Genomic DNA, 17,501 nt, shown 5'->3' on the forward strand with positions numbered 1-17,501 from the left:
AAACCACCTCCAACCCCCCCAAAAACCCCTCAATTTCCCAAAATCTCCCCCAAAACCACCTCAAACCCCCCCAAGAACCACCTCAAATGCCCCAAAACCCCTCAGCTCCCCCAAACCTCCCCAAAACCACCTCAAACTCCCCCAAAAACACCTCAAATGCCCCCAAACCCCCTCAGCTCCCCCCAAAACCCCCAAAATCTCCCCCAAACCTCCCCCAAAACCACCTCAAACCCCCCAAAACCCCTCAACTCCCCAAAATCTCCCCCAAAACCTCCTCAAACCCCCCCAAGAACCCCTCAACTCCCCAAAATCTCCCCCAAACCTCCCCAAAGCCACCTGAAATCTTCCCCAAAAACCCATCAAGTCCCCAAAATCTCCCCCAAAGTTCCCCAAAACCACCTCCAACCCCCCCAAGAACCACCTCAAATGCCCCAAAACCCCCTCAGCTCCCCCCAAAAACCCCTCAGCTCCCCCAAACCTCCCCAAAACCACCTCAAATGCCCCAAAACCCCTCAACTCACCAAAATCTCCCCCAAAACCACCTCAAATGCCACAAAACCCCCTCAGCTCCCCCCAAAAACCCCTCAGCTCCCCCAAACCTCCCCAAAACCACCTCCAACTCCCCCAAAACCACCTCAAATGCCCCCAAAACCCCTCAGCTCCCCCAAACCTCCCCAAAACCACCTCCAACTCCCCCAAAACCACCTCAAATGCCCCCAAACCCCCTCAGCTCCCCCCAAAAACCCCTCAGCTCCCCCAAACCTCCCCCAAAACCACCTCCAACTCCCCCAAAACCACCTCAAATGCCCCAAAACCCCCTCAGCTCCCCCCAAAAACCCCTCAGCTCCCCCAAACCTCCCCAAAACCACCTCCAACTCCCCCAAAACCACCTCAAATGCCCCCAAAACCCCTCAGCTCCCCCCAAAAACCCCTCAGCTCCCCCAAACCTCCCCCAAAACCACCTCCAACTCCCCCAAAACCACCTCAAATGCCCCAAAACCCCCTCAGCTCCCCCCAAAAACCCCTCAGCTCCCCCAAACCTCCCCCAAAACCACCTCCAACTCCCCCAAAACCACCTCAAATGCCCCAAAACCCCCTCAGCTCCCCCCAAAAACCCCTCAGCTCCCCCAAACCTCCCCCAAAACCACCTCCAACTCCCCCAAAACCACCTCAAATGCCCCCAAAACCCCTCAGCTCCCCCAAACCTCCCCCAAAACAACCCCCCCAAAAAAAACCCCCTCACGACCCCCCGAAACCCCCCCCCCCAAACCGCAGGAGTGGTTCACGGTGTACGAGCACAACCGGCCCCTGCGCTGCACGGCCTCGGAGCTGGTGATGGGCAACGAGTACCTGTTCAAGGTGTTCAGCGAGAACCTGTGCGGGCTGAGCGAGAAACCCGGGCTGTCCTCCAACACCGCCCTCATCCCCAAAGCGGGTACCCCAAAATTCGGGGGCTCTGGGGGGGGTCTGAGGGGGTTTTGGGGGAGATTTTGGGGAGTTGAGGGGTTTTTGGGGGGTTCTGAGGTGGTTTTGGGGGGATTTGAGATGGTTTTGGGGGGGTTTGAGATGGTTTTGGGGGAGGTTTGAAGGGATTTGGGGGTTTTGGGGGGATCTGAGGTGATTTTGGGGGAGATTGAGGTGGTTTTGGGGAGGTTTGAGGTGGATTTGGAGGGGTTTGAGGTGGTTTTGAGATGGTTTGGGGGCGGTTCAAGGTGGTTTTTGGGGGGATCTGAGGTGATTTTTGGGGAGATTGAGGTGGTTTTGGGGAGATCTGAGGTAGATTTGGGGGGGTTTGAGGTGGATTTGGAGGGGTTTGAGGTGGTTTTGAGATGGTTTAGGGGCAGTTCAAGGTGGTTTTTGGGGGGTTTGAGGTGGTTTTGGGGGGGATGTTGATGTGGTTTTCCAGGGTTTGAGATGGTTTTGGGGGACACTGAAGGGATTTGGGGGTTTTGGGGGGATTTGAGGTGGGTTTGGGGGGTTTGAAGGGATTTGGGGGGATCTGAGGTGATTTTGGGGGGATTTGAGGGGAGATCAAAGGGATTTGGGGAGGAACCTGTGCGGGCTGAGCGAGAAACCCGGGCTGTCCTCCAACACCGCCCTCATCCCCAAAGCGGGTACCCCAAAATTCGGGGGCTCTGGGGGGGGTTTGAGGGGGTTTTAGGGGAGATTTGGGAGAGATTTGGGGGGGTTTGCGGGGATTTGAGGGGGTTTTTGGGGGGTCTGAGGTGGTTTTGGGGGGATCTGAGGTGGTTTTGGGGGGGGGTTTGAGATGGTTTTGGGGGGGTTTGAGATGGTTTTGGGGGAGGTTTGAAGGGATTTGGGGGTTTTGGGGGGATCTGAGGTGATTTTTGGGGAGATTGAGGTGGTTTTGGGGAGGTTTGAGGTGGATTTGGGGGGGTTTGAGGTGGTTTTGAGATGGTTTTGGGGCAGTTCAAGGTGGTTTTTGGGGGGTTTGAGGTGATTTGGGGGGGATGTTGATGTGGTTTTCAGGGGTTTGAGATGGTTTTGGGGGAGGTTTGAAGGGATTTGGGGGTTTTGGGGGGATCTGAGGTGATTTTGGGGGGATTTGAGGGGATATCAAAGGGATTTGGGGAGGAACCTGTGCGGGCTGAGCGAGAAACCCGGGCTGTCCTCCAACACCGCCCTCATCCCCAAAGCGGGTACCCCAAAATTCGGGGGCTCTGGGGGGGGTTTGAGGGGGTTTTGGGGGAGATTTGGGGGAGATTTTGAGGAATTGAGGGGTTTTTGGGGGGGTCTGAGGTGGTTTTGGGGGGATTTGAGGTGGTTTTGGGGGGGTTTGAGGTCGTTTTGGGGGGGATTGAGGTGGTTTTGGGGGAGGTTTGAAGGGATTTGGGGGTTTTGGGGGGATCTGAGGTGATTTTGGGGGAGATTGAGGTGGTTTTGGGGGTGTTGAGGTGGATTTGGGGGGGTTTGAGGTGGTTTTGAGATGGTTTGGGGGCAGTTCAAGGTGGTTTTTGGGGGGATCTGAGGTGATTTTTGGGGAGATTGAGGTGGTTTTGGGGGGATCTGAGGTGGATTTGGGGGGGTTTGAGGTGGTTTTGAGATGGTTTTGGGGCAGTTCAAGGTGGTTTTTGGGGGGTTTGAGGAGATTTGGGGGGGATGTTGATGTGGTTTTCCAGGGTTTGAGATGGTTTTGGGGGAGACTGAAGGGATTTGGGGGTTTTGGGGGGATCTGAGATGATTTTGGGGGGATTTGAGGGGAGATCAAAGGGATTTGGGGGGGCACCTGTGCGGGCTGAGCGAGAAACCCGGGCTGTCCTCCAACACCGCCCTCATCCCCAAAGCGGGTACCCCAAAATTCGGGGGCTCTGGGGGGGGTTTGAGGGGGTTTTGGGGGAAATTTGGGGGAGATTTTGAGGAATTGAGGGGTTTTTGGGGGGGTCTGAGGTGGTTTTGGGGGGATTTGAGGTGGTTTTGGGGGGGTTTGAGGTCGTTTTGGGGGGGATTGAGGTGGTTTTGGGGGAGGTTTGAAGGGATTTGGGGGTTTTGGGGGGATCTGAGGTGATTTTGGGGGAGATTGAGGTGGTTTTGGGGGTGTTGAGGTGGATTTGGGGGGGTTTGAGGTGGTTTTGAGATGGTTTGGGGGCAGTTCAAGGTGGTTTTTGGGGGGATCTGAGGTGATTTTTGGGGAGATTGAGGTGGTTTTGGGGGGATCTGAGGTGGATTTGGGGGGGTTTGAGGTGGTTTTGAGATGGTTTTGGGGCAGTTCAAGGTGGTTTTTGGGGGGTTTGAGGAGATTTGGGGGGGATGTTGATGTGGTTTTCCAGGGTTTGAGATGGTTTTGGGGGACACTGAAGGGATTTGGGGGTTTTGGGGGGATCTGAGGTGATTTTGGGGGGATTTGAGGGGATATCAAAGGGATTTGGGGAGGAACCTGTGCGGGCTGAGCGAGAAACCCGGGCTGTCCTCCAACACCGCCCTCATCCCCAAAGCGGGTACCCCAAAATTCGGGGGCTCTGGGGGGGGTTTGAGGGGGTTTTAGGGGAGATTTGGGAGAGATTTGGGGGGGTTTGCGGGGATTTGAGGGGGTTTTTGGGGGGTCTGAGGTGGTTTTGGGGGGATCTGAGGTGGTTTTGGGGGGGGGTTTGAGGTGGTTTTGGGGGGGATTGAGGTGGTTTTGGGGGAGGTTTGAAGGGATTTGGGGGTTTTGGGGGGGTCTGAGGTGGTTTTGGGGGAGATTGAGGTGGTTTTGGGGAGGTTTGAGGTGGATTTGGGGGGGTTTGAGGTGGTTTTGAGATGGTTTAGGGGCAGTTCAAGGTGGTTTTTGGGGGGTTTGAGGAGATTTGGGGGGGATGTTGATGTGGTTTTCAGGGGTTTGAGATGGTTTTGGGGGACACTGAAGGGATTTGGGGGTTTTGGGGGGATTTGAGGTGGTTTTGGGGGGGTTTGAGGTGGTTTTGGGGTGTTTTTCAGGAGGTCCAAGGTGGTTTGGGGGGGATTTGAGGTGGATTGAGGGGCGATTGAGTTGCTTTTGGGGGGATTTGAGGTGATTTTGGGGTAGATTTGAAGGGATTTGGGGGGTGTTGAGGTATTTTTGGGGGCTATTGAGGTGATTTTGGGAGGATTTGAGGTGATTTTGGGAGGATTTGAGGTGATTTTGGGGTAGATTTGAAGGGATTTGGGGGGTGTTGAGGTATTTTTGGGAGCTATTGAGGTGATTTTGGGAGGATTTGAGGTGATTTTGGGAGGATTTGAGGTGATTTTGGGGTAGATTTGAAGGGATCTGGGGGGTGTTGAGGTGTTTTTGGGGGGTGTTGAGGTGATTTTGGGGGCATTTGAGATGGTTTTGTGGGGAGATTGAAGGGATTTGAGGTGATTTTTCAGTGATTTGAGGTGTTTTTTGGGGGATTTGAGGTGATTTTGGGGTGTTTTTCAGGAGGTCCAAGGTGGTTTTGGGGGGATTTGAGGTGGATTGAGGGGGGGTTGAGTTGCTTTTGGGGGGATTTGAGGTGATTTTGGGGTAGATTTGAAGGGATTTGGGGGGTGTTGAGGTATTTTTGGGAGCTATTGAGGTGATTTTGGGAGGATTTGAGGTGATTTTGGGAGGATTTGAGGTGATTTTGGGGTAGATTTGAAGAGATTCGTTGCATTTCCTGTGGTCTCAGGAAGATCCCCACGATCCCAAAACCACTTCCAGCATCCCCAAACCCCCAACCCCAAAACCACAGCCTTAATTAACCTCTTAATTAGTATTTTTAATGAATTGCTGTCTGTTTAATTGTGAGGCATTAATTTTGGCGTGTTTAACGGTGACTTTATGAAGATTTTTAAAGGGGTTTTTTTGGCACTGGGGTCTCACCCTGATTTCACCCACCCATTTTTGAGGTCGGGGGTGGAACCCCAGACAATTCTCACCCCCTTGAGAATTTCGGGGTCCCCCTAACTGCTGTGGGACCCCCCCCCAGAGCTGCGGCTGAAGCCCCCCCAGTACCAGGAGCACGATTTCCGCTCGGCCCCCCAGTTCCTGACCCCGCTGGTGGATCGCAGCGCCGTGGCCGGATACTCCACCGCCCTCAACTGCGCGGTCAGGGGGCACCCCAAGGTCTGGGGAGGGGTCCTGGGGGGAATTTGGGGTCCCCCAGAGCACGCTCACCCCGAAATTAGGGGGGTTTGGGGGTCCTAGGTGGAGATTTGGGGGGGTTCTGGGTGGGTTTTGGGGTTAAAAATCAAAAATTAACCACTCCGCTCTTAACTGGATAATTATGGGGGGGTCTTGGGGGTCAGTTTGGGGGTCCTGGGGGGATTTTGGGGTCCCCCTGAGCACGTTCACCCTGAAATTAGGGGGCTTTGGATGGAGATTTGGGGTCCTGGGGGGATTTTGGGGTCCCCCTGAGCCTGTTCACCCCAAAATTAGGGGGGTTTGGGTGGAGATTTGGGGTCCTGGGTGGAGATTTGGGGGTCCTGAGGGGATTTTGGGGTCCCCCTGAGCACGTTCACCCCAAAATTAGGGGGGTTTGGATGAAGATTTGGGGTCCTGAGGGGATTTTGGGGTCCCCCTGAGCCTGTTCACCCCAAAATTAGGGGGGTTTGGATGGAGATTTGGGGTCCTGAGGGGGTTTTGGGGACCCCCTGATACTGTTCCCATTAAAATTAGGGGGCTTTGGGTGGAGATTTGGGGTCCTGAGGGGATTTTGGGGTCCCCCAGAGCACGCTCACCCCGAAATTAGGGGGGTTTGGGGGTCCTAGGTGGAGATTTGGGGGGGTTCTGGGTGGGTTTTGGGGTTAAAAATCAAAAATTAACCACTCCACTCTTAACTGGATAATTATGGGGGGGTCTTGGGGGTCAGTTTGGGGGTCCTGGGGGGATTTTGGGGTCCCCCTGAGCATGTTCACCCCAAAATTTGGGGGGGTTTGGATGAAGATTTGGGGTCCTGAGGGGATTTTGGGGTCCCCCTGAGCACGTTCACCCTGAAATTAGGGGGCTTTGGATGGAGATTTGGGGTTTGGGTGGAGATTTGGGGGTCCTGGGAGGAATTTGGGGTCCCCCTGATACTGTTCCCATTAAAATTAGGGGGCTTTGGGTGGAGATTTGGGGTCCTGAGGGGATTTTGGGGTCCCCCAGAGCACGCTCACCCCGAAATTAGGGGGGTTTGGGGGTCCTAGGTGGAGATTTGGGGGGGTTCTGGGTGGGTTTTGGGGTTAAAAATCAAAAATTAACCATTCCGCTCTTAACTGGATGGGTGGGGATAATTATGGGGGTCAGTTTGGGGGGTCCTGAGGAGGTTTTGGGGTACCCCTGAGCCTGTTCACCCAAAAATTACGGGGGTTTGGATGAAGATTTGGGGTCCTGGTCAGGTTTTGGGGTCCCCCTGAGCACGTTCACCCCAAAATTAGGGGGGTTTGGATGAAGATTTGGGGTCCTGGTCAGGTTTTGGGGTACCCCTGAGCATGTTCACCCCAAAATTAGGGGGGTTTGGGTGGAGATTTGGGGTCCTGAGGGGATTTTGGGGTCCCCCTGATACTGTTCCCATTAAAATTAGGGGGGTTTGGATGAAGATTTGGGGGTCCTGGGTGGGTTTTGGGGTCCCCCAGAGCACGCTCACCCCGAAACTAGGGGGGTTTGGGTGTCCTAGGTGGAGATTTGGGGGGGTTCTGGGTGGGTTTTGGGGTTAAGAATCAAAAATTAACCACTCTGCTCTTAACTGGATAATTATGGGGGGTCTTGGGGGCCAGTTTGGGGGTCCTGGGGGGATTTTGGGGTCCCACTGAGCATGTTCACCCCAAAATTTGGGGGGTTTGGATGAAGATTTGGGGTCCTGAGGGGATTTTGGGGTCCCCCTGAGCACGTTCACCCCAAAATTAGGGGGGTTTGGGTGGAGATTTGGGGTCCTGAGTGGAGATTTTGGGGTCCTGGATGAGTTTTGGGGCATTTTTGGGGTACCTTGGGTGGTTTTTGGGGTGCCTTGGGTGGTTTTTGGGGTGCCTTGGGGTATTTTTGGGGTACCTTGGGTGGTTTTTGGGGTACCTTGGGTGGTTTTTGGGGTACCTTGGGTGGTTTTTGGGGTGCGTTTGGGCCTCACCTGGCCAGGTGTGCCCCTCCCATCCTGAAGATCCAGGTGTGGGGTTCACCTGAGGGAGGGATTTCGGGGTGTCCCCGTGGGGCTGTGAACCCATCCCCAGATCTGGGAGTTTTTGGGGTGCCTTGGGTGGTTTTTGGGGTACCTTGGGATATTTTTGGGGTGCGTTTGGGCCTCACCTGGCCAGGTGTGTCCCTCGCAGCCCAAGGTGGTGTGGCTGAAGAACCAGGTGTGGGGTTCACCTGAGGAAGGGATTTTGGGGTGTCATAATGAGGCTGTGAACCCATCCCCAGGTCTGGGAGTTTTTGGGGTGCCTTGGGTGGTTTTTGGGGTACCTTGGGTGGTTTTTGGGGTACGTTTGGGCCTCACCTGCCCAGGTGTGCCCCTCCCAGCCTGAAGATCCAGGTGTGGGGTTCACCTGAGGAAGGGATTTTGGGGTGTCCCTGTGGGGCTGTGAACCCACCCTCAGGTCTGGGAGTTTTTGGGGTACCTTGGGTGGTTTTTGGGGTACCTTGGGGCATTTTTGGGGTACCTTGGGATATTTTTGGGGTGCGTTGGGGCCTCACCTGGCCAGGTGTGTCCCTCGCAGCCCAAGGTGGTGTGGCTGAAGAACCAGGTGGCCATCGGGGAGGACCCCAAATTCCTGGCCAGGCACAGCCAGGGGGTCCTGACGCTGCTGATCCGCAAGCCGGGACCCTTCGACGGCGGCACCTACACCTGCAGGGCTGTCAACGAGCTGGGCGAGGCCCTGACCGAGTGTCGGCTCGAGATTCGGGGTGAGGGGGTCCCCGAAATCATGGGGGGGTCCCCAAAATCTGGGGGATCCCCAAAAATCGGGGAGGAGTTCCCAAAATTTTTTAGGGAGGTGGTGGATACCTGGGGGAGGGTTGTGGTACAAGGGGGTGAAGGAATAATGGAAAGGAGAAGGGGCACCCCAAAATTTGGGGGAGGTCCTCAAGGTTTGAGGGGGTCCCCGAAATCATGGGGGGTCCCCAAAATCTGGGGGATCCCCAAAAATCGGGGAGGAGTTCCCAAAATTTTGGGGGAGGTGGTGGATACCTGGGGAAGGGTTGTGGTACAAGGGGGGAAGGAATAATGGAAAGGAGAAGGGGCACCCGAAAATTTGGGGAGGTCTTCAAGGTTTGAGGGGCTCCCCAAAATCATGGGGGGGTCCCCAAAATCTGGGGGATCCCCAAAAATCGGGGAGGAGTTCCCAAAATTTGGGGGGAATTTGTGAATATCTGGGGAAGGTTGTGGCACAAGGGGGAGGTGCTGGGGGAAGGAATAATGGAAAGGAGAAGGGGCACCCCAAAATTTGGGGGAGGTCCTCAAGGTCTGAGGGGGTCCCCGAAATCATGGGGGGTCCCCAAAATCATGGGAGGGTCCCCAAAATCTGGGGGATCTCCAAAATCGGGGAGGAGTTCCCAAAATTTTTTAGGGAGGTGGTGGATACCTGGGGGAGGGTTGTGGTACAAGGGGGTGAAGGAATAATGGAAAGGAGAAGGGGCACCCCAAAATTTGGGGGAGGTCCTCAAGGTCTGAGGGGGTCCCCAAAATCATGGGGGGGTCCCCAAAATCTGATGGATCCCCAAAATCGGGGAGGAGTTCCCAAAATTTGGGGGGAATTTGTGAATATCTGGGGGAAGGTTGTGGTACAAAGGGGAGGTGCTGGGGGAAGGAATAATGGAAAGGAGAAGGGGCACCCCAAAATTTGGGGGAGGTCCTCAAGGTTTGAGGGGGTCCCCGAAATCATGGGAGTGTCCCCAAAATCATGGGAGGGTCCCCAAAATCTGGGGGATCCCCAAAAATCGGGGAGGAGTTCCCAAAATTTTTTAGGGAGGTGGTGGATACCTGGGGGAGGGTCGTGGTACAAGGAGGTGAAGGAATAATGGAAAGGAGAAGGGGCACCCCAAAATTTTGGGGAGGTCCTCAAGATTTGGGGGGGGTTCCCCAAAATTTTGGGGGTACCTTGGGAGGGGTTCCTGATATTTGGGGGGGAGCTGAAGCCCCCTCAATGAGTTTCTCTCCCTTCCACAGTGCCTCAGTGATGGTGACAAAAAAATGGTGAGAGGGGGCTTAATTTGTTGGGAGGGGGTATTAATTAGAGCAGCTTTAATTGGGGGGTTTGATTGGGTTGTTAGATTGGGGTGTGTTAATTGGGGGGGGTTAATTGGGGGGGTTAATTGAGGGGGATTAATTGAGGGGTCTTGGGGGGGTTAAATTGGTTTTTACTTGGGTTTAATTGGGGTGTTTTAATTGAGGGGTTTAATTGGGGGGTTTAATTGGGGGGGTTAAATGGAGTTATTAAATTAGGGGTGTTAATTGGGGAGGTCTTTAATTGAGGGAGTTAAATGGAAATATTAAATTAGGGGTGTTAATTAGGGAGGTCTTTAATTGGGGGAGTTTAATGGAGTTGTTAAATTAGGGGTGTTAAGAAGGTCTTTAATTGAGGGAGTTAAATGGAGTTATTAAATTAGGTATTTTAATTAGGGAGGACTTTAATTAAGGAGATTTAATGGTGATTTTTGAGGCTGTATTTGGTATATTTGTAATTCAGGCTAAGGTTTAATTAGGGGGTTTTTAATTAGGGGGTATTTAATTAGGGGGTATTTAAGGGGGCGGGTGTTTAATTAGCGGGATGGATTTTGAGGTCAAATTTGAGGGGATTCCCCCAAATTTTGGGGCGCTGACCCCCATTTTCGCCACCTCCAGCCCAGCACCATCGTGCACGGCCGGGAGAAGGAAAAGAAGATTGTGTGGGTGACAAAAAACCCCCAAAAAATAAAGAATCTGAGCAATTCCCCAGAGTCTGTGCTTCGTTTTGGGGAGGAATTTTCCCCCTCAAATTCCCCACTCTTTTCCCCTCACATTTCCTTTTTTTTCCCCTCAAATTTCCCACATTTTTCCCCTCTCATTCCCAACTCTTTTCCCCTCACATTTCCTTTTTTTCCCCTCACATTTCCTTTTTTTTCCCCTCTCATTCCCAACTCTTTTCCCCCCACATTTCCTTTTTTTTTCCCTCAAATTTCCCACATTTTCCCCCTCACATTCCCCACATTTTCCCCTCACATTTCCTTTTTTTTCACCCCCATCACATTTCCCACCATTTTCCCCCTCAAATTTCCCACTCTTTTCCCCTCACATTTCCTTTTTTCCCCCTCAAATTTCCCACATTTTTCCCCTCTCATTTCCCATTCTTTTCCCCTCACATTTCCTTTTTTTTCACCCCCATCACATTTCCCACCTTTTCCACTTTGTCTTTTCTTCTCTTTTCCCTTCGTCTTTCCTGGCTCTGTATCCACTCGTGGATCTTGCTTTTTCTCCCATTTCTCTTCATTTTCTCCCCTCACATTTCCTGCCCTTTTCCTCCTCAAATTTCCCACTCTTTTTCCCCTCACATTTCCTTTTTTTTAACCCCATCACATTTCTCACCCTTTTTCCCCTCATATTTCCCCCCTTTTTCTCCCCTCACATTTCCCGCTCTTTTCTCCTCATATTTCTTCCTCTTTCCCCCTCACATTTCCCACCATTTTCCCCCTCTCGTTTCCCACTTTTCCCCCCTCACATTTCCATTTTTCCCCCTCACATTTCCTGCCTTTTTCTCCCCTCACATTTCTCTTCATTTTCTCCCCTCATGTTTCCCACCCTTTCTCCCCTCACATTTCCTGCCCTTTTCTTTCCTCATATATCTTCTCCTTTTCCCCCTCACATTTTCCACAATTTCCCCCTCTCATTTCCCACACTTTCCCCCTCACATTTCCTTTTTCCCCCCTCACATTTCATTTCTCTCCTCATGTTTCCTTCCCTTTTCTTCCCTCACATTTCTCTTCTTCTTCTCCCCTCACATTTCTTCTCCTTTTCCCCCTCACATTTCCCATAATTTCCCCCTCTCATTTCCCACACTTTTCCCCTCACATTTCCTTTTTTTCCCCTCATGTTTCCCCCCTTTTTTCCCCTCACATTTCCCGCCCTTTTCTCTCCTCTCTTTTCCCGCCATTTTCTCCCCTCACATTTCCCACTCTTTTCCCCCTCATGTTTCCCACCCTTTTTTTCCCCTCCTGACAAGTTTCCCACTATTTTTTTCCCCTCACATTTTCTACCCTTTTCTCCCTCACATTTCTCTTCTTTTTCTCCTCTCACATTTCTTCCCCTTTTTCCCCTCACATTCCCCACTCTTTTCCCCTCACATTTCCTTTTTTCCCCCCCCACATTCCCCACATTTTCCCCCTCACATTCCCCACTCTTTTCCCCTCACATTTCTTTTTTTTCCCCCCTCACTTTTCCCCTCACATTTCCTTTTTTTTCGCCCCCATCACATTTCCCACCTTTTCCACTTTGTCTTTTCTTCTCTTTTCCCTTCGTCTTTCCTGGCTCTGTATCCACTCGTGGATCTTGCTTTTTCTCCCATTTCTCTTCATTTTCTCCCCTCACATTTCCTGCCCTTTTCCTCCTTAAATTTTCCACTATTTTCCCCCTCAAATTTCCCACTCTTTTTCCCCTCACATTTCCTTTTTTTTCCCCCCTCACATTTCCCCCCTTTTTCTCCCCTCACGTTTCTCTTCATTTTCTCCCCTCACATTTCCCGCTCTTTTCTCCTCATATTTCTTTCCCTTTTCCCCCTCACATTTCCCACCATTTCCCCCCCTCATTTCCCACTCTTTCCCCCTCACATTTCCATTTTTCCCCCTCACGTTTCCCGCCCTTTTCTCCCCTCACATTTTCTGCCTTTTTCTCTCACACATGCTGCTTTTTTCCTCTCTTTTCTCACCCTTTCCCCCCTCACACTTCCCACACTTTGCCCTTCACGTTTTTTCCCCATTTTCTCCTCTTTTCCCCATCCCTCCCCTTTTCCCCTCAAATTTCTTACCCTCTTCCCCCTCATGTTGCCCACCATTTTCCCCCTCACGTTCCCCTCCCTTTTTCCCCTCACATTTTCTGCCCTTTCTCCTCTCACACTTCCTGCCTTTTCCCTTCATATTTCCTGGCTTTTTTCCCTCATATTTTCTTCCCTTTTCCCCCCTCACATTTCCCACCCTTTCCCCCTCACCTTTTCTACCCTTTTTCCTCTCACACTTCCTGCCTTTTTCCCTCTCTTTTCCCCCTCAGCCTCCCCACACTCAAGTTTTTTTTCCCCATTATCTCCTCTTTTCCCCATCCCTCCCCCTTTCCCCTCAAATTTCTTACCCTCTTCCCCCCTCATGTTTTTTTCCCCATTTTCTCCTCTTTTCCCTATCCCTCCCCTTTTCCCCTCAAATTTCTTTCCCTCTCCCCCCTTCCCGTTTCCCATCATTTTCCCCTCACATTTCCCACACTTTTCCCTCCCTCACGCTCCATCACAGACACTCAGCAGCTCATTAAGAAGCAGAAATATCTCTTTAATGACATTTTCACCCCCCAAATTAAGGCCTCGGCGGTGTCCCCCTCCCCAAGACCCCCTTGTGATCCCAACTTCCCTCCAGGCACTTGATCCCAGAGCCCCAAAATCGCCAGATCCCGCCCCATAGAGGATGCAGAACCCATTTAGCACCCAACCCCACCCTGGGGTGACCCCAGACCCCTGCCAGGGCTGGATCCCACCCCACAGAGGAACCAGGACCCCCACTGGGGTCCCGTTATCTCCCCAGAGGGGACCCCCACCCTGATAAGGACCAGGAATGCCCCAAAAAAGGATCCAGGGCTCCCATGAGGGGCTCGATCTCACTCCACGGGGAGACCCCAGACCCCCATTAGCATCCCGATCCCACCTGGTCACCCCCAGACCCCCATTAGGGGCTCAATCCTGCCCTATAGAGGGTCCAGGACCCCCATTAGGGGCTTGATCCCACCCTGGGGAGACCCCAGACCACCAGAGAGGCTGGATCCCACCCTGGGGTGACCCCAGACTCGCAGAGAGGTTGAATCCCACCCTGGGGTGACCCCCAGACCCCCATTAGCGGCTCAGTCCTGCCCTACAGAGGGTCCAGGGCTCCCATGAGGGGCTTGATCTCATCCCATGGGGAGACCCCAGACCCCCATTAGCATCCCGATCCCACCTGGTCACACCCAGACCACCATTAGGGGCTCAATCCTGCCCCATAGAGGGTCCAGGGCTCCCATTTGGAGTCTGATCCAATCCCAGGAGAGGACCCCAGACCCCCAGAGAGGCCAGATCCCACCCTGGGGTGACCCCAGACCACCAGAGATGCTGGATCCCACCCTGGGGTGACCCCAGACCCCCATTAGGAACTCAGTCTTGCCCTATAGAGGGTCCAGGGCTCCCATTAGGAGCTTGATCCCACCCTGGGGTGACCTCCGGACCCCCAGAGAGGCCGGATCCCACCCTGGGGTGACCCCAGACCACCAGAGATGCTGGATCCCACCCTGGGGTGACTCCAGACCCCCAGAGAGGCCGGATCCCACCCCGGGGTGCCCCCCAGACCCCAATCCCCCTCCAGATCCCTCTTAGGACCCCAAACCTCCACAGAAGAATCCTTTGGGAGCCTGATCCCACCCCAGCGATCACCCCAGACCCCCACAAAGACCCCGATCCCAACCTGCGGGAGACCCCAGACCCCCAGAGAGGCTGGATCCCACCTTAGGGTGACCCCCAGACCCCCAGAGAGGCCGGATCCCACCCTGGGGTGACCCCAGACCCCCGTTACTGTTCTGACCCCCCCAGTATCCCCCCCCCCACCACCACTCACCCTGGAGACCCCCCCTCACGCCCTCAACAGCACCAACCGTCCCGTCTGCCCCAAATCCACGCCGAACGCCACCAGGTTGAGCCCGCTGAGCACGGCCACCAGCACCCTCCTGTCCCAGGCGCAGGTGGCGGGGCAGCCGTGGGGTCTCCGCGCCTGGCCGCCCACGTCGTCCGAGAAGCTGTAGAGCGCCCACAGCACCGTGGCCGCCCCGTAGGCCAGCACCCCCAGCCCCGCGTAGACCCCCAGCCCCCAGCGCATCCCCTCGGGGTCCCGCATCCAGCCGCACCACCCCCAGCCCAGCAGGCAGCCCCCCACCAGCAGCACGCCCAGCACGAAGGACACGCAGAAGATGCCCAGGCACCAGCGCAAGGCCGCCGGCCCCGACGCCGCGCCCAGCTCGGCCGACAGCCCGAGGAGGACGAGGGCGAGGAAGGCTTCGGCCACCTTGAGCAGCCCGGACGGGGTCGCCAAGTACGGGGCGGCCTCGCCGGGTCGCGCCCGGTCCCGGGCGACCTCGGCGGCGTAGGCCAGCGTGGCCACGGCCGAGGCGGCGGCGGCGGCGGCGCGGAGGGCGCGGGGGCGACCTTGGCCGCCCTCGTGCCCGCGCAGGTGGCCCAGCGGCCACAGGACGGTGGCGGTGGCGCAAGCCATGGCGGCGGCCAGCGCCAGGGCCAGCGGGAGGTCGCGGCGGGGCGGCGGGCGGCGGAGGGCGTCGTGGAGGAGGAGGAGGAGGGTGAAGACGAAGGACAAGGCCCAGGCGGACAGGCAGCCGTCGCCCTCGCCCGAGTGCCAGTAGCCCGGGGCCGCGGCCAGCGCCAGCGCCAGCAGCGCGCTGAGGGCCTGGACGCAGCGCAGAAGGGACGGGGGGCGGCACGGGGCGGGCATCGCGGCGGCTGCGGAGAGAGGGGGACAGGGTTTCGGGGGGTTACGGGGGGTTTGGGTGTTGGGGGTTTGGGTATTGGGGGGTATTGGGGGGTATTGGGGTATTGGGGGTTATTGGAGTATTGGGGTATTGGGGGGTATGGGGGTATTGGGGTATTTGGGTATTCGGGGGTATGGGGGTATTGGGGTATTTGGGTATTGGGGGTTTTGGGGTGGCTATTTGGGTATTGGGGTATTGGGGTATTGGGGGTTTTGGGTATTGGGTTTTGGGGTGGGTATTTGGGTATTGGGTATTTGGGTATTGAGGGGTCTTGGGGTGGGTATTGGGGGGTTTTGGGGTGGGGATTGGGTTGGGTATTGGGTATTTGGATATTGGATATTGGGTGCTGGGTGGGTATTGGGGGGTATTTGGGTATTTGGGTATTGGGTATTGGGTATTTGGGTATTGGGTATTGGGGTGCTGGGTGGGTATTGGGGGGTTTTGGGGGGTATTTGGGTATTGGGGTGTTTTGGAGTGGGTATTGGGGGGCTTGGGGGGTTTTGGGGTGGGTACTGGGGGGTATTTGGTTATTGGGGGTAAATTTTTAATTTTAGTTTTCTTTTTGTAATTTATTTTTTAATGGGGTTGGGGTTAAATTTTTACCTTTATTTGTGTGGGGTTTTTTTTCATAATTTATTATTTAATGGGGTCCGGGGGTTAAACATTTACTTTTTTTTGTGGGTTTTTTTTTTTGATAATTTATTTTTTAATGGTATTTGGGGTAAATTTTAAAACTTTTTTTTTTCTTTTTGTAATTTATTTTTTAATGGAGGGCTGGAGAGGGTTTTGGGGGAGTGGAGAGGATTTTGGGGGGCTGGAGAGGATTTTGGGGAGGCTGGAGAGGGTTTTGGGGGGCTGGAAGGAGTGAAGGAAACTGGGATTTTGGGGGGGGGGATTCCCTGCACTGGGGGGATCCTGGGGTTCCCCCCGGGGGTCCCGGGGGTCCCGGGGGTGGGCGCGGTCAGGGCTGTGCCCATAAAAGGCCTCGGAAAATTCTCCTTCCTCTCCCCCCGCCCCCGCCTCATCCCCGCCCCGGCCGGGCGCTGGCTGCATCCTGTGGGTGATGGGCGGGGGTCCCGGGGGACGGGGAGACCCCCGGGGGGCGGGGGAGACCCCCGAGGGGAGGAGGAGACCCCCGAGAGGCGGGGGAGACCCCAAAGTTCTGGGGGAGACCCCCGAAAGGCGAGGGAGACCCCAAGGATATGGGGGAGACCCCAAGGATATGGGGGAGACCCCAAGGATATGGGGGAGACCTCCGAGGGGCGGAGGAGACCCCCGGGGGACGGGGGAGACCCTCGAGGGGCGGAGGAGACCCCAAAGTTCTGGGGGAGACCCCCGGGGGGCGGAGGAGACCCCCGAGGGTCCCGGGAGACCCCAAGGATCTGGAGGAGACCCCCGAGGGGCGGAGGAGACCCCAAAGTTCTGGAGGAGACCCCCGAGAGGCGGAGGAGACCCCAAAGTTCCGGGGGAGACCCCCGAGGGTCCGGGGAGACCCCCGAGGGGCGGGTAGACTCCCGAGGGGGCGGAGGAGACCCCAAAGTTCCGGGGGAGACCCCCGAAGGGCAGAGGAGACCCCAAAGTTCTGGAGGAGACCCCCGAGGTCCGGGGAGACCCCCGAGGGTCCCGGCACTCACCCGAGCGCGTTCGGGCTGTTCCGGAGGAGTTTTTGGGGAGTTCGGTTCGGGTCCTTACGGACGGGACGGTGCCGGTTCGGGTCCCGGTTCGGGGTCCCGGTTCGGGGTCCCGGTTCGGGGTCCCGGTTCGGGGTCCTGGTTCGGGGTCCCGGTTCGGGTCCCGGTTCGGGGTCCCGGTTCGGGTCCCCTCCGGGCGGGTTCCGGTCCCTTGGCGCGGGACGCTGCCGGTTCGGGTGGTTCGGGACGGTTCGGGTGGTTCGGGACGGTTCGGCTCCTCCCGGCTCGGGCGGTTTGGGACGGTTCGGGTCTCTCCGGAGCGGTTGGGCTCCTCCCGGTTCGGGACGGTTCGGGTCTGTCCGGAGCGGGTTCGGGACGGTTCGGTTCCCTCAGGCGGGTTCGGGACGGTTCGGTTCCCTCAGGCGGGTTCGGGACCGTTCGGTCCCTCCGGAGCAGTTGGGCTCCTCCCGGTTCGGGTGGTTCGGGACGGTTCGGCTCCCTCGGGCCGGTTCAGGACCGTTCGATCCCTCCGGAGCAGTTGGGCTCCTCTCGGTTCGGCTCCTCCCGGTTCGGCTCCCTCAGGCGGGTTCGGGACCGTTCGGTCTCTCCGGAGCTCCTCCCGGTTCGGCTCCTCCCGGTTCGGCTCCTCCCGGTTCGGTTCCCTCAGGCGGGTTCGGGACCGTTCGGTCTCTCCGGAGCTCCTCCCGGTTCGGCTCCTCCCGGTTCG

At 55.8% G+C, this 17,501-nt stretch overlaps 2 protein-coding genes across 2 annotated transcripts in view; one reads left to right on the forward strand and one right to left on the reverse strand.

Moving 5' to 3' along the window:
* Positions 1–10,345, forward strand: part of MYBPC2 (myosin binding protein C2) — a 59,372-nt gene extending 49,027 nt beyond the window's left edge. The window contains exons 26-30 of the mRNA XM_085565857.1: positions 1,276–1,435; positions 5,427–5,563; positions 8,128–8,314; positions 9,576–9,602; positions 10,251–10,345. Of these exons, the coding sequence (XP_085421983.1) occupies positions 1,276–1,435; positions 5,427–5,563; positions 8,128–8,314; positions 9,576–9,586 (495 nt within the window). The 3' untranslated portion in view covers positions 9,587–9,602; positions 10,251–10,345. The remainder of the gene's footprint in view (positions 1–1,275; positions 1,436–5,426; positions 5,564–8,127; positions 8,315–9,575; positions 9,603–10,250) is intronic.
* Positions 10,346–12,889: 2,544 nt separating this feature from the next.
* Positions 12,890–16,913, reverse strand: LOC110478299 (myeloid-associated differentiation marker homolog). The gene is made up of 2 exons (XM_085565848.1): positions 16,778–16,913; positions 12,890–15,114 (listed from the first exon to the last, which is right to left on the reverse strand). Exon 2 carries the CDS (start codon positions 15,104–15,106, stop codon positions 14,237–14,239), a length of 870 nt encoding a protein of 289 aa, XP_085421974.1. The 5' UTR covers positions 15,107–15,114; positions 16,778–16,913; the 3' UTR covers positions 12,890–14,236.
* Positions 16,914–17,501: the final 588 nt, after the last annotated feature.

Source organism: Lonchura striata, chromosome 37 (genome assembly GCF_050655825.1).
Source record: "Lonchura striata isolate lonStrDom1 chromosome 37, ASM5065582v1, whole genome shotgun sequence".
Taxonomy (NCBI): domain Eukaryota; kingdom Metazoa; phylum Chordata; class Aves; order Passeriformes; family Estrildidae; genus Lonchura; species Lonchura striata.